The 18,677-nt window shown below is 44.0% G+C and overlaps 1 protein-coding gene across 4 annotated transcripts in view; it reads left to right on the forward strand.

Moving 5' to 3' along the window:
* Positions 1–16,849, forward strand: part of LOC144756203 (E3 ubiquitin-protein ligase TRIM39-like) — a 115,087-nt gene extending 98,238 nt beyond the window's left edge. For 2 of the 4 annotated variants that reach the window (XM_078645810.1, XM_078645811.1), the window contains exons 6-10: positions 1,855–1,875; positions 1,966–1,992; positions 4,694–4,714; positions 4,813–4,839; positions 15,799–16,849. In XM_078645810.1, coding sequence (XP_078501936.1) covers positions 1,855–1,875; positions 1,966–1,992; positions 4,694–4,714; positions 4,813–4,839; positions 15,799–16,340 — 638 coding nt within the window. In that variant the 3' untranslated portion in view covers positions 16,341–16,849. The remainder of the gene's footprint in view (positions 1–1,854; positions 1,876–1,965; positions 1,993–4,693; positions 4,715–4,812; positions 4,840–15,798) is intronic. The other 2 variants (XM_078645813.1, XM_078645812.1) reach the window with 1 other exon arrangement.
* Positions 16,850–18,677: the final 1,828 nt, after the last annotated feature.

Here is an 18,677-nt window from a genome sequence, read left to right on the forward strand (position 1 = left end):
ATCCTTTGCGTTAAGAGCTGCTGCACACTGGCTCAATAGCAGCCTCTGGCGGGAATGAGGGCCCATTTCACCAGGGCTAAGGCTGCTACCACTGTGTTGCCTGCATACTTAAAAATACAAGGGGGGAGAAGTAGGTATACAAAACTAGGTCGCCCTCCGAAGACGTATCATGAAAGAAAAAGCCCAGAGTGCTGGGTTCTGAGACCTAGCTTGTGTCATGGCATGAATTCACACATTAAAACAACACAGGACTTCGTGTGACAGTAGAGACAGACACACATTTAGACACACATAACATAGAATGGTTTTCTCAATAATTACTTTACACGGTGCCTACTAGCACTCCATGGTCTCTGGGGGGTGGGGGGGCGGTGTCACCCTTCGAAGTAATCCTGGTAGTGCGGAAAAAATGAAAACAAAGTGTGGTTTTGTTACATTGCTAAAGCCCAATATTATTGTTATTACTAAACAATAATATCGGGCTTTAGCAATGTAACGAAACCGCACTTTGCTTTCATTCTGTTATGTGTGTCTAAACGTGTGTCTGTCTCTACTGTCACATAAAGTCCTGTGTTGTTTTAATGTGTGAATTCACGCCACAAATCACTATGTATATTTTTTTCACAGCACTTCACCGGACCAGAGAGTTTGCACGCACCAATATGGAGCAAACAAACTACCATATTCTGCGTGCAGTATGAAGGAAGTTATGTACCCTGACTCTATCGAGAAAGGGGTTGTGTACCACTAATTTTCCCTTATTGTTTTACTGATATACTGCGTAGAATCAGATCGTATGTATTATCACGCATACTTTTATTAGTAGCAGCGTCATATGTTTTTTGTATCATATTTTATGTTCCTATGTAGGCAATACCAGGAGTGGCATACACGGGGCTGGTCCCTGTGTGGTCCTGATGAAAAGATAGGGGAAGCTTGAAACATGTCGACCGCACACTGATCCCACCTTCATTACAGGTCGCAACACAGTGTCCTACCCCATTTTAAACCATACCAACCTAGGAGCAGTAATAAATTTGTTGAGGCCCACTAGCACTGTATTTTTAAATCACTTACACCCACTCCGCTACACTTGCACTACACATAGTCCTTCACAAAAATAGTGCTCCTACGTAATTCGCAAGTCGTAGCACGCCCCTTTTCGTAGAGAACTGGGATGGTCCCAATGATGAAGCATGTCACCAAGGGGCAACCCCGGTAAGTGAGGGGACTCTAGAAATAATTTTTTTTTCTTTCTTAAAGGCTCTGTCTGACCACATTGGCCAGGAGCCGTGACACAAGCTAGGTCTCAGAACCCAGCTCTCTGGGCTCATTGCATGCATACTTGACATCTGCCAGGCTGTGCGTGGGCATCAGTGCACACGTTCACAAAGCAATACTGCCTTGACAACCAGGACTGTCCGGAATGGCTTTTTGCCAGTCCGGTCATGCGTGACTTTTTGATTTGAGTCCACTCCGCAGACTCTCTGCCTTCGGAAGATGCTGCTTTGGTATCTGTTCTAAAGGTGAGTAATCTGTGGTTAGAAGTATCTATCCAAAGAGCAATTTAGAGTATTTTAGAGCACCTTTAGAGTTTTGCTATGAAATATGCTTCTTAATCCAGTCTGGGGCCTGGGCAATATTCTAAAGGTGAAGCATCTGCAGTTAGAGTATCCACCAGAAAGAGCATTCCCTTAGGTGTGTAACTTGTTCCGTTGCATCTCCATTTTGGGGAAATTAAGAGAATTAGCATCTAAACATATAAATTATAAGTAACTCAAAAGGTATGATATATTTAAAATGCTATATGATAATTTGGGATCTAATCTAGCATTTTGTGTCTTATTTATACAGAAACATTTCCTGCAGAACTGGGTAAGTTTGATAGAGGTTATGAAATGTTTTAATGTACTGTTTCCTCTTTATGGTAATTGCATATACCCACTATTTTCTTCTTACTTTTAGAGAGCAGCTACATAACACCTGGTGCATGTGAGTAATGTCCATGTATTTGGAGATGCTGTAGCACCTGTGAAGCCACAGGTTACAGGGCTGTAGAGGTTCAACTTGGGGGTTCAAAGGAGTTATGTGCTGTTATTACCTAAACTTATTGAGCACTTATGACCTTGTTATAAAGTGATCTGCTTGCTGGCAGAATTGTTTATTTATCTGGTCTAAGATTGGATGAGCTACCAAACGTCATGCTGCCGTATTTGTTTTTAAATCTAACGTTAAAGTTACCTGTCAGGGAATTCACAAAATTATAATGATGGAAAATATTTGAAACCCGGTATGGTAAATTAATAGCTTTGTCATTAAAGCTGGGCTAAATCAGATGTTAGATTAAAACAATTGCAGATTGGTTTAAGAAAAGCAAAAAAGGGAAGAGATTGGTAATATGATCTCATATAGTCAGACAGATCTGTCATGTGGATTACTTAATTAAACAAATATGGTTTGTGATTTTAAGATTGACAGATCAGTCAGCAGTGTCCAGCCCTGGGTTAATGTTTATTCTGAAGCTCAGACAATAGTGTAATGAAAATTCATCTAATAAATGAATATTATCTTAAAAATGGCCACAGTCAACCTTATGAGAAAACGCTGAGTCTCTAGTGAGTATAATCCTCCTCCGTTTGGTAAAAGCACACCATGTTCTTCACACTCCATGGCTTCAACAAGCTCATATAGCCTTCACACAGGCAGTTGTCTGCAGAGGCCATTTGAGTGCATGACAAAGACTGATGATGTGGCAGTGATGGGTCCAAGCCACATCTGAGAGAAGGTATAGGAAAAGTTTCCAATGTTTTATTGAACAGCAAAAAAACTGGAAAAATATCTAAAAGCTATCGAATTCTCCCGCATTTAGAGGTGGGAGTCCTGAGTGCCAATCACTGTGCAGTTGGGAAAGCCTTCCTCAAGAGCACACGCTGATAGGGATGGCTTCCCAAAATTACCAGATTTAAGGTAGGCCTTCAAAGCCTTATCTGCTCCCCGGTTCCTCCATGTGAACTATGATAGTCCTGAGCAAGATTAATACCTCCTTTTTCATCAAGGACATTAGGTTTTGTTTCTGAAAAAAGACCCCTGTAAGGGATTTGTTTGGAGGTGGGGAAGAGGGCCCTACTTGCCAAGGCTGCATGCCTGACCTGCAATCACTTCCATGCTTCCCTGGTGTGGAAAAACGTAGGAGAACCCTTAGAACCCTTCAGTATGGAGAGTGATCCAGTTTAGACTGTGCTGCCACCAACCCAATTGAACGATTGGCGGTGTGCTGTATGCTAAATGACCCCCACCTCCATCCCCTGGAAACTCTGTTTTCCTTTTATGCACATGCAGAAGAAAAATTAATCTGTTGCCTTGTCTGCGTTTATTTGTAATTATAAAAAAAGATGGAACATGTACATTGGTTACTATAGCTATTACTCCCACTATTTGACTTTTGTTTCCACTACCTTTTAATGTATGTGCAGTGTTTGGATACCTTAAAGGGTAGGTTCTGTTGAGTAATAGAAATTAGTAAACCTCACAATTTATTTTTAGTAAAACCTTAATAAAATGATGTGTTGTGTTTGGCCATTTTTTAAAGCACTAATTCCTATCTTTATCAAACATGAATGTTCCTTTTTATATACAAGTGTGGAAAAATTATGGTTGACACGTCCATTTTCACAGGATAAATACATAAATGTGAGTTCATCCAATTCGAAGAAAATATGGATAAATACTGAATAAAAGAATAAGTATCTTGAAACTGGGAGGTTTATTCACTAAATAGGTTTATTTATCAAAAGTATATGATGAAAATAATAAATTTTTAAAGGAAATGTGGCAATACTAACAAACTCAAATTGAAAGTTTCAAAACTCCCACCATATAGATAACTATTGTCAGATAAATACATAGATGCATCTGCTTAGCTGAACATGTACTGTTTTTGTTTAGTTCTTATTTTCACTTGTCACAACTCAAGGAGGTGATATGGAACAATGTTGTGAGGTTCATTAGAAAATATGTGGAGGAATCAATGTCAGAGAAAAGAGCAAAGAGTAGCTCGAATTATAGAGCAATAGGAGAGTAGACACTCTACCTGGAAATCAGGCAATGAAGCTGGCCAGAAACACTCGAGTGAGACAAAAGGCCTCCGTTTTAGATATTTTGTCTTCTTAAAGTGCAGCAATGAATCTGACCTCTTAGTATGAGACAAGTGTCTATCAAGTAATCCGATCAGAAGAGGTGAGAAACTGATAGCCTAGCATTGAATATACTCTTGAAACAAGAGGCAGTAGGATTAGTCACAACCAAGAGAAAATATGGAAATCACATAATTTACAAATTAATAGCATTAGTGAAGATTGACACGCCTGCCCCCCAAATATAGTGTTCAGTTCAAGAATATAGCATCTCTATGGTACCTGCTCCTCACCCTGTACTGTGAGGTTTGGAGTAGCAATAACTTCCCTTAAAAATCATGTGGTACATTATCCCTGGATGAGCACTGGTTAGCTAGAGGGGCCATGGGGTGGAAAGGAGGGAGGAATGAGGGGTATATAGAATAACGGGATGAGGGGTAACAAGTGGAGGGAAGGGTGGGTTTAGGTGGGGTAGACGATTGTTCAATTAAAAGGAAGACAAGTAAGAATGAACTGATGATTTGGGACCTGATGTATCAATTCTTCTTTTTTTAATACAGCCACTTTTCCTACAGAACGGGGTAAGTTGAATAAATAGTAATAAATGGTTTTGTGTAACCTACTTCTAGCTGCTAGATTTGATTTGACACTTTCTCCATTTTCTTCTTCTTACTTTCAGAGTGGACGTACATTAGATCCTGGGCAAGTGAGTAAAAATCTTTCATATTGACAGTCACAAACTCTTAACCCTTTATGGAGGCTTCCAGAAGCTGAAACTCAATAGGAGGGGCAATGACAATGCAGACAAGGCACACGCGGCCATAGGAGAGTATAGAAATCATCTGGGCTCAAAGAAGGTTGCAAGGACGTGTTAAGTCTCATTTGAAGCCACACTGTCACAGAGAGGTGACCTAACTAATGTGTGGCGTATTACCTAAAGCGCGCCAGGAGGGCCATAGGCACTTGTGCAAGATTCCTGCGCACCCAGGGCACTTTCGTATTACAGAATCAGCTGCTGATGCCTGTGCTGCCATTTCTGTAATACAAATAGCGCTGGCGCACATATGGAACCGCCAATGGCCTAAGGGTGCATGCCCTCATGTGCATGGGGAGTGGGCCCATGCAATGCAAATGAGGGAAACACTTTGCTGATCAGCAAGCACCAGATTTTGATTGCTTGAACAGAGGCACAGAGGCTGTCGGAAGGTAAACTGACTCTGCCCCACAAAAAGGTGGCACACAGTCAGTGTGCTTCCCCTATGAAAGTGAACCCTGCACAGGGAAGAAGGGTCCCATGGGGCCCGCCAGACATCCCCCTGTAGGCGTGCGCTGTCACTAACTGTAACAGCCAGAAAAGGAGCTTACTGGCTCGTCTTTGGAAGGTAGGTTGGATGCCACCTGCAAAGTGAATGAAAGAATGGCTGCTTCAAATAGCTCATCTACATTTCACTAATGTGATACCCCAAGTCAGCCATGAGTTTGTGTGTGTCCTAGGGGCAGCGAATTTAATGTAACAGGCGTACTATTCCTGTTTGCCCTCCGCGCACCTTGTTTAACGATGCATCAACGCGCAAGCAGGGACAATCCTGTGGACTCTACAAACCCAGAGAGGGAAAGAGAGGAATTACGGGATTGTTTCATGTACTCCCTAAATAAACCTGAACATACGAAAGTGGAACAATCCTGGGTAGCAGTGCCTATTTTGACAGTATTCGCCTATGTCACTGGAACCACACAGGACTACGATTGGCCGCGTCCCATTAGCGTGATTACTGTTGCTCGTCAGGCAAGGCGTGGTGATGCAGGTGGGTGGAGAGGCTGTAGGCGGTGAGTGTGCGGCGTGTGTGAGCGGTGGTGTTCGAGAATCGAAAAGAGCAGGGAGCCGGGCACTGCGAGGCTGTTGGGCAGCTGCACGTTTCGCAGTTTTCTGAGCTCGGAGGGTGGACATCGGTCGAATCACGGTAAGGCGGCAGCGCGTAACCAGCACACGTGAGGGGGTTCGAGGTACAGGGGTTCAGAGGCTGTCTGGGAGGCAAATTATCGCCATTCCCGTCGCTGACGGGCTCTGGTGTGTAGGTGCTCCCGGGCGGCTTTTTCTCCTGCCCCCCCGCCCCCTGAATCACGCAAGTTGCATGGCGCACGGAGCCCCTCGCGCTTAGACCTCTCACCCAAGTTTTCTCTGCCCAGATTACCCCTCGCAGCCCCCAGTGCACCCTCAGGGCTCTTGGCGGGTGGCTCCACTCCCCTGTGCTCTTAGCCCTCAGCCATCCCCTGCCCCCTCGCCCGTCACCTGGCCTGTCAACAGAACTCACTAGTTTTGGGGCTGCTCCCCTTGCTCCTCATCCCAGAGCCCGCCTAGGTCTCGACCATCTCGGCCAGGCCCTGCCGGCTCCACACCAACCCCCCCACCCCCTGACGTGCCTGCACTTAGCGCTCTGTGATCACATTGCGCCTGTGCTGCACGAAACCCTAGTTAATCTCGGGCCTTTCGCTTGAGCCGGAGGGGAGAGGTGGTGATAGCCGGTGGGGTCAAGGTTGGGGGGGGGCCTAGGGTAGTTTGGATTAAGCGAGCAGGGGGGTGCCACTAGCTATATACATATATAGCTATATAGTTGCACAGTTATAACGCACTGTGGCCAAACTCCAAAACCACGCTGCAATAAAAAGCTACTGCGAGCCACCGCAAGCCCGGCTTAGTTCAGTCGAGCCTTGGCTCTGGGAGTATTCAGAAGAGCTCAACTATACCTCGGAACATGAGATCTGGAAAAGTAAGGAAGTACACGGCGCCACCAAAGCGAAAGAAATCCAACCAATCTGATGTCGCCGAGGCGTCAAACCAGGCCAACCACAGATCAAAACCTCAAAAACCCTTAAGCTTGTGGGACTATTTCAGAAAAACGCCAACAAAGACTGTTGTATCGTCACAACCACATCTTCAATTCCCAGAGGTTATCACATCTATAACCCCGGTTCAACCAGGGTTGATCCATTTGGCCTCACCGCAACATTGGGCATTCGAAACCAAGAAGGCGACAGCATCATCAGAAGTTTACATCTTTGGATCTACCCACAATAATCTGCCGAGGAAGCGGCGAAATGATGAAACTTCCATCGTAAACAGCAAAAATTTCCAATATGCCCATTCCCCATTGGGCAAGTTTCCTGTGTCCCCAGCAGAGGACAAAGGATCATCTCACTCATCGCAAACCCAGTTGGAGGGCACCTTGTGCACAACAAAGGCCTGCTCAGTTCTAACACAGTCCCCTGAAGCTCGCCCGGCGACACCAATGGAGCCCTCTGTGGTTTTGCCTCGGCAAACAACGACGGCGCAAATCCATAGGCAAGTCAACCTTGTGCCTCTCAACAGCAACCACAAACAACAACCACTCTAACTATCACCAGCTTCGAGCCCCTCGTACATGATATTTTCGCCACCTGGACTAACAAAGGACTCACTGCAAAATCAGTCAGAACCGCCCGACTCGAATGATCAGCTCATCTCAGATCTGTCTCTCTTTTTCAAGACCACTCAAAATTCCCCCAGGCACACCTCAAACGAAAAGTCCAACACCAAAGATCATACAGCAACTAGTGCCTGGCCACAGCTCCTCCAGACCCTCCAACAAACTGTTAACGCATTAAACTATCACTCGGTAAAATTGGAGGTGCAGGTTGACCTATTAAACACCTTTACATTATTCACGTCTGGGATCGAAGGCAAACTAGACAAACTAAACAATTTAATCTTAAGGGCGCAAGCCTCCACGAAGCTTGCCCAATCAGTTTGCTGCTGCTCCCCCATCATAGACTCTCTCTCTCTGCTTCCAGAATGCCTAACCACCGTCATAAGGGAAGTCAAGTTGATGAGGGGAGGAAACGTCCTCACTACACCTTCCTCCCCCCACAGCAAGAACAGCAACACCTTACCCAAGACCTTGTCAAGCAGAGTGCAAATATGAACGAAGGGGTGCCGCTAAGAGCAGGAATAACAACCGGCCCAATTGAGCCGAACGGGCAGGGCCTCTGTGGTCAACTACAACCAAAGCCGGCAGACGACAACGGTCCACCATTGACTTCAACTGGGCCCACAATCAGCCCAGACCAACTTGTGACCGGGTCAAAAGACAGCCCAGTGCCCCAGACCGCTCCAACAGTGGAAGTTCCCCCAGCGCTCCCCCCACCATGCAGTAAGAGAGAGCGCAAACGGCAGCGTAAAACTAGAAACAAACTCAGGGCAAGTTCCAATGTGGCCCACCAGGAACTCTTCCCTCTTTTTGTAAAAGCAGAGAATAAAAAACTCCACACCAAAACCAGTGCATTATTGCCTACGTCAAACCACAATGGAGAAATCCTAGGAATAATCACCCAACAACCAGCGAGGAGCTACCAGGACCAAAGCAAGCCAAATACGGACCTAGAAATGGACGACCTAAACGCATCCACAGAAAACACAGGGATGAGCTCAGACAAGATAAGTGCAACCGGGCCCAAGACGGTACCAGGAAAACCTAAGTCACCGATGGCTCCAATTCCACCCGGAAAGGACAATGTAACGTTAAGATCAAACTACTCTAAAACCATTCGTAATAATTCAACAACTTTGACTAGCCACAGCCCACCGTTGAAGTCGGCCCTGCAAAGATTGACACAACAGACACACGAACCCAAACCAGCCATGTTACCCAATAAACTTGACAACCTGCTTCTAAGTGCACCGGAGGCAAGCAAAAACGATCCATCGTGCCATCAGATCCTATTGGCTCCTGAATATGAATCCAAGGGTCGACACAACATTCTTAAAAGATCGAACCTGATAAAACTCGTGGAAGGCATCCCGGGGCTCGCAGGGTTGTCCACGGATAGCATTAATTCCATTGAATTCTTTCCCCCCAGAGGTAACCAACCATCAGAGGTCACTGTGGCGACTTGTAAATCGGCCAGCTTGGTAGGAGCTTTTTTGGAACACAAGTCCATCTTGCGAAACTGGGGAATTAGTGTGTACCCATATTCCACGCCAGGGTATCCAATTTCCCTGCTAACCAGATCGACTTCACCTAGACAATCGGTTACCATTAAATCAACAGTACATGCAAGACCTTACTCCGTTCTAAAAAACGCGTCCGGACCAGACGTCGAAATGAAATCCTTTAAAAAAGACGGTGACAATGCAGACCCAAGCCAAGGCTGGGGGTGGCTGCCAGCGATCCTGTCCTCTAAAATCTCAAACTGACCGTTCGTGGCAGAGACGCAGGCAGAAAAATATAAACCCCCTGGAAAACCAAACCCAGCAGCAGAACTACAGTTAAATACAGACAACAGGCAAGGGCGGTTGCCCTTCTCACTGTGCTCATGGAACATCAGCGGGCTCCACCAAACAACCTCCAATGACGACACTCTGGCCTTCTTACGCAAACATGCAGCAATTGCCTTACAGGAAACCTGTGCCACAGAGGGCCGCCCTATTGCAGGTTACATTGAATTTTGGAAGCCAGCACTTAGGGACAGCCGCTACGGTCACTCTAAAGGCGGTCTGTCTACATATATTTCTAACAACTTAAAAGGTTATTTCAATCAACTTTTACTCAAAGAAGACTGGTTACTTGGGGTCACAATTAACCCGTGGAGGAAGCAGCGTTCACTCTTCCTCATAAACGTGTATATTAACCCCAGCACCCGTACTAAAAAAGACCACCTGGCCCGCCTCAGTGAAATCATGAATGACATTGCCACAGAACACCCCAACTCGGACCGCATTGTCACGGGGGACTTCAATACCAATTTATTCCAGGGGAAAGCAGCAGACATGGAAGGAACCGCTCTGACAAACATCATTGAGGCCATGACTCAAACTAAACCTCCGAATCAAGCCCTCAATAAACTGGGTGAGCTCTCCGTGATGAGATTCTACAATCCAGGCTACTTGGTAATGAATGGCAGGTCAACCAGTGACTCTCCCCCAAACTGGACCTGGTCAAACGGAAGCAAAAACTTACCTAGATTTCACCATCTGTAATTCAGAACTATTATTCAATCTGGCCATTTTTTGCATCCATCCACGGCCTGAAAGTGACCACAGGCCGCAGGTTATTTCTCTCAACACAAAGACAGAATCCCATAAAACGGCGCCCGTAACCTACAAGGGAATATATTCTGAAAATTTAAAACGTCTCAAATGGAGTGAGATTAACAGCCAGAATATTTTAATAGTAAGTAAGGACTTTATCAAAGGCAGATTCGACCAAGACGCCTCCCCGACAGTGAAATGGTCGCTGTTTTGTTCTCACCTGATCAGCTGCTTTCCAGCGACAGTGCAGGGTTCAAGCCGCACTCTATCTGCCGGGTTCGCAGTTTCCACCGACACAAAGTCTCTAAAGAGAACGAGAAACAAAGCTCTGAGGTCACTTTCAAAATTCCCGGGGAATAGCGCCTATCTTACTATATACCATCAAACTCAAAATGCATTCAAGAAGGCTATTACCCAAGAGAAGAGCAAGAAAAAAAATTCCAGGAAATTCTGGGCTCTCGTCAACCGCACCAATTTGAACCTGACAAACTCTGGCTCAGCAAATATTCAGGAATCGGAATGGGCAACATACCTAATGGACCACTTCCAGGCACAAGACCACTTAGATCTTATTGGATCAACCAGTGCATATTGCACTGGCGCTGGTGTATCATTGAGTACTCCATCTGATCTAATACAAGGGTCTGCCGCGGAATATGTACTAACCGAAGAAAGAGTCACCAAAGCAGTGACAAAAGGGCAACAAAATGGAGCACCAGGTCCGAACGACCTCCCACAGAGGTTGTTCAATTCGGACATTCCCTTCTGGTCCACGGTGCTAACAAACCTTTTCAACTACACTCTGAGGACAGCAACAATCCCGGACTCATGGCGGGGTGCAATTATCCACCCCATTTATAAATCTGTATCGCGCGCTGCCCCTAACAACTACAGATTAATTGCCCTTTTGGACATAGAGGCGAAACATTATGCTGGGCTTATCCTGGAGGACCTTGGGCAATGGGTAAAGGACCACCATCTGATACCACTGAATCAAACAGGGTTTGTTGCCAACTCAGGAACCATGACAAATTTATTAGCAGTCTCTACCATCATCGACAAAGCCCTTTCAACATCCAGGACAGCATTTTGCTGCTTTGTCGACTTCAAAGCTGCATTCGACAGGGTCCCCAGGGCGGCACTCTGGGAAAAACTGAGGCAGTGGAGAATTCCAGATAAAATCCTGAACCCAATTATCCAACTGCACTCCAGTACCTGGGTCCGAGTGAAGTTAGGGTCCGGCACGCATCTCTCGCGAAAAATCATGACCTCACGAGGCGTCAAGCAGGGATGCGTGCTGGCCCCCCTTCTCTTCAACCTTTTCATAGCAGACTTGTCAAGCACCCTAGACAAAGTAAACAGTCACCCGCCTAAAGTAGGAGGTACGGCATTATGTAATCTTTTATATGCCGATGACCTGGCCCTGTTTAGCCTCACAAGGGTATACAAAGGCTTCTCGACTCACTGATGCAATACACGATCATTAACCAACTTGAAGTCAACATGAAAAAGACCCTGATTGTCCCGTTTGGCAAGAAACGTTACGGTGGTGGTGGCTGGTCACTTAACAAAACAAGCCTTCCCACTGGCCAATCATATAAATATCTAGGCGTTTATTTGGATTTCAGGGGCAACTTTATAAAGCAGAGTAGTGTTATCGCAGCCAAAGCCACGGCACTAGCGGTTTCACTCTCTAAGCTGTCGAAGAAACTTTCAGGTCCAACCTTTTCTCCCCTATTGGAAGTCTAAAGAGCAAAGATTGGCCCTACACTATCATATGGTATAGAGATCTTTAAAGGTAAATGAACACCGCTTTAAATAAACACACACCTAAAATTTACAAAAAGGTACTCCATCTGTCAAGTTCCGCATCCCCAGCACAGGTCAGATTAGAGTTGGGGTTAACAAATTACGAAGCCTTTAATGTTGGTACATACCTTAAGCTTTGCCACAAATTAAGACAGGCTGAACCAGGTACACTAGAATCCCTAGTCTGGAAAGAAATTAACGAGAGCAATCCAGGAGGATCATTTGGCTGTCTTTTGAAGGACTATACCCATCAAATATCAGCTGCCGACCTCTGGGCCCTCAATCCTAGTCAGTCTGTCTTTAAAAACGCAATCAAAAAATGTGTGAGATTGACATCTCTCGCCACTAACTAAGCTCTTCTCACGAAACGCAGCCATTCCTGGGCAGTAGTCAACTCCTATAAACGGCTATCCCCTGCTATGTATTTTTCCACCACATTTTCACTCTATTTAAAGCGCAGTTTTATAGCCCTAAGAATGGGGGACTGGCGCTTTCTTCAAAATCTACCCATTTGGCGTCGTAAGGAGGAGGACACAACATGTAGAGGATGCGGGTTAGTGACAGAAACAATTTTGCACGTGGTTTGCATCTGCCCTACCTTCAATTCTCAACGCAGGTGTATGCTCAGGCCAGAATGGAACAGGTTGGGAGTTCGGACCTGTAGGCATGCCATCATTACCGCTCTGTCCACGGACAACACTGTTTTAAATATAAAATTGGCCCAATTTATCCAGCAAGCGTATTGCAATCTCAACACAAAGAAAACTGTTATGGCTTTGCCACCCACCTTTTAGTTTAAATAATGTACTGTAACAGAATTTCCAACAATCAGGAGGGTCGTAATACAAATTGAAATACTGTACCATGTATGCTTATGGTTCGATTTTATCATTTGAATATAATGGGAGCTGTACGAGAGACGCCAGGTCATGTTGCACATAACAGTTTAAATTTCTATTTTTTAATGCTTTTTGTGCCCGTATGTTTTTTTTTTTACCTTTTTTTATTCACAAAACTGTACACAATGTGATCTGTGAAAAACTTTTAAAGATATTGTTTTATATCTAAATAAAGATTATTATTATTATTATTATTCACACAGGACTATGAGCCCTCAGATTATTGGTCGATATGCATACTGTTAACTAGGCGCGCCCACTGTACATAATTACACCTTGGCCCCCAATTCTGAGTCACGTGTCCTGGGAAATGTACCTGCAAAATTAGGAATGATCCCGGATGCAGGAAAACCAAATGCCTTTCTGCACACATGATCTACCTACTGAAAGCAGATGGGAAATGTACATGGAGAAGGGCTTGTAATCGGGGAATAAGATTGATAATAAGGGTTGTAACCCCACAAGTATTTTATCAGAATGGCTGGTCATTTTTTGTCAATACCAATGGAAACACTAGAAATATTTTCGAATTCTGGCATTGATCTCCCTTTGGAGAAATACTTAAAAATGCAAATACAAAGAGAAATGTCTATTTCCTAATTCTAGAGCAAATAGAGGTGGAATTGCTGTGTTTAAAAAGAAAAAAGGTGTTCTTTTATATGAACTCCTTTTAAAGTACCAGTCCATGGTCTTTTCAGAACAACAGAAAACAAACATATGGCCAGCACTGAGAAAGGGGGTCGGTAACTGGGGTGGAGATGCCGTCGGTAATAGGTAAGTCTGGGCTCTGTTACCGCTCATGGCAAACATACTATATCCTACACCGACTTTGAGTCCGCCTTCTGTTGCCAGTGGCACCTTTTTTCCCCGAAGCTTCAGCCATTGACTTGAGAAATTGCAGCTTGCTTCAGCCCTGAGGGGCATTTCAGTGTCTCCGTTTTTCTATTGCTTCTTTGTGTGTGTCCTTCCACTTCCATTCGAATGCATGGACGATGATTTTACAGTCTTTAGGAGTACTGGTAGCAATGACAAACCATCTAAAAAATGTATAACACAGAAAGGACAGCAACTATTTTTTTTCCATACCATCTTTTTTTTCCAGATGCTTAGTCTGTGCTCACTGCCTGATGCGCAAACAAGTGTTGCTAAAGTCTGCCGCACACCATACAAATACCACACTTATTGGATTTATTAATGATTGTTTGTTCTACCCTATAGCAGTGTAAATGCTCATACTGAAATCATGTATATTTAAACAAGGGTGACCCCACAATGTTCAAAGAACCTGGGGTAATAATGCATTTTGCATGAAACAGTGGTTCACTTAGGGAATCAGTCACATTTAAGAGGGAAAGCGTTGTCTTGACTTTTTACTAGAGAAAACCATTTTTAATCTAGATAAAACTGCCAATTCAGACAAAACTGCCAACAAATGTTTCGTCTACCCATAGACGAAACACGTGGTTTTGTCTGAATTGAATATCACAAGAGAAAAGAAAAAGAATAATAAAAGAAAAACGCCATTTGAAGATACTTATTGATGTGCACTCTGCTTTTTGGTTTGAACTTACTTGGTCATCAGAAAGAAAATTTGTGTGAAATGAGATGAGTACATGAAACATTGATTTCATGGTTCTAAGGCCCCCCACATAGGCCGTTTTTGTAAACATAAGGGTGTGCTGCAAATGTCTTTCTAATTGTTATATCTTTGTTTATACAACTTTGTTATTGCAACCAATGGTACTCTTTGGGTAGTGGGTGCCAGAAGGATCAGAATAGCACCCCGATAACAGTAACAGATTTCGTATTGATAACTCCTTGTGTTCACACTGTGAATTGTTGATTGTAAATGATTACTAGATGTGCGATTCCATCTCTTATCTCTGTATAAGGGAACACTACCACCTCTCTTTTGGTTTAAAGACATGACCGATCTGAATGAAGATGAAGAACCTTATTGTATGCTGATAATTTATGTTGCAAGGCACCTCTGAAGACCAGCACAGATCACAATACTGGTCCCATCCGACCCCCGCTCAAGGTGTATGATGTACTGGTTACCCCACTAGTTATGATATGTACGAATAATTAATTAAGAGCTGTGTTCTTCTTTTTAGGTTCTCATGGTGTGAATAACATAATGGAATGTTCTTATTGGAAACAGAGAGTTTGAAACAGGAAGATATGAGTTCATTAACTTTGCACTCCATTGAGTGACTGTTTTATCCACTTTTCCTGTTAGGCAAACAACATTGTTGTGCTCCCTCTGTATGATAGGCTCTAAGCCTCTAAGCTGGGTGCCTGTGTGAGATGCTGATACCATGTGACACGTGGTGGCACCGTGTAAGTTGGTAGGCCAGGAGTCAATGACATCAGTGAGAGGTCAGTCCTTAAATGCACATATATTGTGGGCAACAGGAAAAATATCTGACTACAGAAAAAAATGTTTGGATGAAATGAGGACTACTGAGCCCTTCGGGGTGCATGCGGCATCTGTCAGATGCTTTCCTGCTTCAAGTGTTAAATATTTGGTGAAAGCCAGTAACTCAGTGCTCCTGTTCCCAAACCCTTCAGCTCAGGGGGCAGCTCTCGCCGCCCCCTCTTGATTCTGCTGTGAGCTATTACAACATTTGAGCTATAATAACATGTTGCAGCACTTATAGACTAGAGTACCAATACTGCACCACAGAGTGCAGTTTGAAAAAAAGCTGTGATGATGATAATACACTATTAGTTACTACAATTTACTGACATGGGGATGATGTGACCCAGGGGTGGTGCATCAGGACTGAGTAAAGCTCTCTTGCTGCAGTGACCCGCTGAATAAGAGTGATGTGTTTATGGTGGGCAGCTGATTTCTGATCTGTTATCTCTGCTTCTCTCTGCTTTACAGCTGCGGTGACCCTGGATCCGGACACTGCTCATCCATGGCTTATCCTGTCCAAGGATGGAAGAAGCGTGAGGCTGGGAGACAAAGCACAGGATCTGCCCGACACGCCCCAGAGGTTCATTATATACCCCCTTGCCCTGGGGAGAGAGAGACTGAGCTCTGGGAGACATTACTGGGAGGTGGAGGTGGGGGACAAGACCCGCTGGACCATGGGGGTGTGTGACGAGGCTGTGAACAGGAAGGGGGAGATCACACTATCACCTGAGCATGGATTCTGGAGAGTGTGTCTCAGCAATGGTGAATATAAAGCTCTCACTGACCCCTCCACCCTCCTGACCCCCTGTGCACCCCTCAGCGCTGTGGGCTTCTTCCTGGACTATGAGGTGGGCAGGCTCTCGTTCTACAATGTGGATGACCGGTCTCTGCTCTTCACCTTCTCCGGGGTTTCCTTCCCCTCCACCCTGCGGCCCTACTTCTATCCCGGGGACAATGATGAAAGGAGGAATGCGGGAGAGCTTCGGATCCGGCCGGTGACCCAAGAGTGAGAGCACAGTTTGGTAAAACAAATTATAGTGACGCTCAGCGCAACCCACAGCCTGCAGTCAGCACACCTGTAGCCAGTGCCCCATCACATATATTTTCTATGCATTGTTCAAGCTGGCAGTAAGTCACATTACAACAGCCCTGTAGTTTCTATCTTCACCTCTGCACTCCTCCACTAAACTAGAACCCAGCAAAGATTTTGCATATGAAGCAATACTGTGCAGGACCCATGTTTCCCTTTGTCCTTGAGCGTTACTGAGCACAGGCCTGCCAGTGCAGAATATGGTTTCCTCCTACCCACCCCCTTCTGCTACCCCCTGGATACAGCTATCGCCCCAGTCAGGTACACTGCTATGAGGATGCAGCCCACACAAATCCCTCCATGTTCCTATCCAGTATCAGGTAGCGCTAAAAAATATTCTAGATGGTGACTACAACATTTCAAAAGAATGGATGCCGTTATGAGTCTGTTTACCTTATTTGTTTTAATAAAGACAAAGGCAATCAAAAACAGTAATTGTCAGCTGATAAACATTTGACATCCTTCATTTTGCGATTCCATATGGAAAATATTAATACTGTTTCATCTGTTCAAACGTCACTTTACCACCTTGTGGTCAAATCAGGCGTGTAGCCTAGAGTATATTTTTGGGGGGGCTGGAGCATGGCCCCCCTAGAAATGACATAAGAGGATTACATTTTGACTCTCACTGCCTCGGTCTCCCTTCCTGTACATCTTGCCAACATTAAGATCCCTTTACTTTCTTATACAGTGTGTTTTTTTCCCCCTTTCTACCTCACCACTCCCCCTCCCCCCCCCCATCACTCCTGGCACTGGGTATTCTCTCGTAAAAAGAAAAGAGAGGGATCCCTTAATGTACTCAAGGGAAATAGTGTACTACTACCAAAGCAAGAAGGGGTTCCCTTGACGCCAACTTCGGTTCTAACACAATAGTCAAACAAACATGTAAAATATCACACTTGTATTTAATAAATGATCATTACACCGTAAAAAAAAAATTCCATAGCATTTTCATTTCATTATACAAAGCAGATTAAGCAAGTTAAAATACAAGTAAACACTTGTAACACTTATTTAAAAAAATTGTTAACACAGTACAATATCTCCTAAAAGATATATCCCCTGTTATAACAGACACACTTTATAATAAACAGACAGAGTCCAATTTATGACCAGCATAAAGAGAGAGACAACACAAATGTTTAGACGTAACCCCCTGTCCAATATCCATACATATCCAAAGGAATGCAAGGACCACACTATTGATGTTCTGATCCAATCGACATTCAACTAGTTTATGTCCTTCCTAGAATGATGTTTTAGCAGCGTCAACACATTTCAATGATTTTTGGATTATATTCCCATCTTTATCAAGACATCAATTTTATTGCCTCCTATTCCTCGAGAGTCAATCAAGTCGCGAAGAAATGTAAACGAGGATAGTTTCTATTCATGTGCGCATACTAAATTTCTTTCCTTGGCTCATTTCTTAAAAATGATGTTCGTGTCTTATATCAGGAATCTTCCGAGTAGTGTGGTTTTCTGTCCTTTCACCGCTTAAATTGTATGTATCTTTATCGTCTTTACACTCAAATATCAAATCCCATACGCTATGCTTGGCGTTCGGTTCTCGATGTCCTTATCTTGTTAGTGAACCATTGAAACGCGTTGACGCTGCTAAAACATAATTTAAGGAAGGACATAAACTAGCTGAATGTCGATTGGATCAGAACATCAATACTCTGGTCCTAGTATTCCTTTGGATATGTATGGATATTAGACAAGTGGTTACATCTAAACATTTGTGTTGTCTCTCTCTTTAAGCTGGTCATAAATTGGAATCTGTCTGTTTATTTTAAAGTCTGTCTGTTATAACAGGGGATATATCTTTTAGGAGATATTGTACTGTGTTACCAATTATTATTTTTTTAAATAAGTGTTACAAGTGTTTACTTGTATTTTAACTTGCTTAATCTGCTTTGTATAATGAAATGAAAATGCTATGGAATTTTTTTTAAGGTGTAATGGTAATTTATTAAATATAAGTGTGATATTTTACATGTTTGTTTGACTATTGTGTTAGAACTGAAGTTGGGGTCAAGGGAAATCACTTCTTTCACTGGGTATTTTCTCTCACCACTTCCCCCTCTACTATCTCTCACCCCCTACCTAGTTGTACTAGCATTGACTCTTGTAAAGCAACCACATTTCTTTACAGCCAGGTTACCATTATTTAGTGTTGTTTGTAAAGTATCAAGGTCACGAATGTCAGCATGCGCGTATGTGGACTTCACAATAATCCACATATAGTCGAGGT

This window comes from Lissotriton helveticus, chromosome 5_1, assembly GCF_964261635.1.
Source record: "Lissotriton helveticus chromosome 5_1, aLisHel1.1, whole genome shotgun sequence".
NCBI lineage: Eukaryota > Metazoa > Chordata > Amphibia > Caudata > Salamandridae > Lissotriton > Lissotriton helveticus.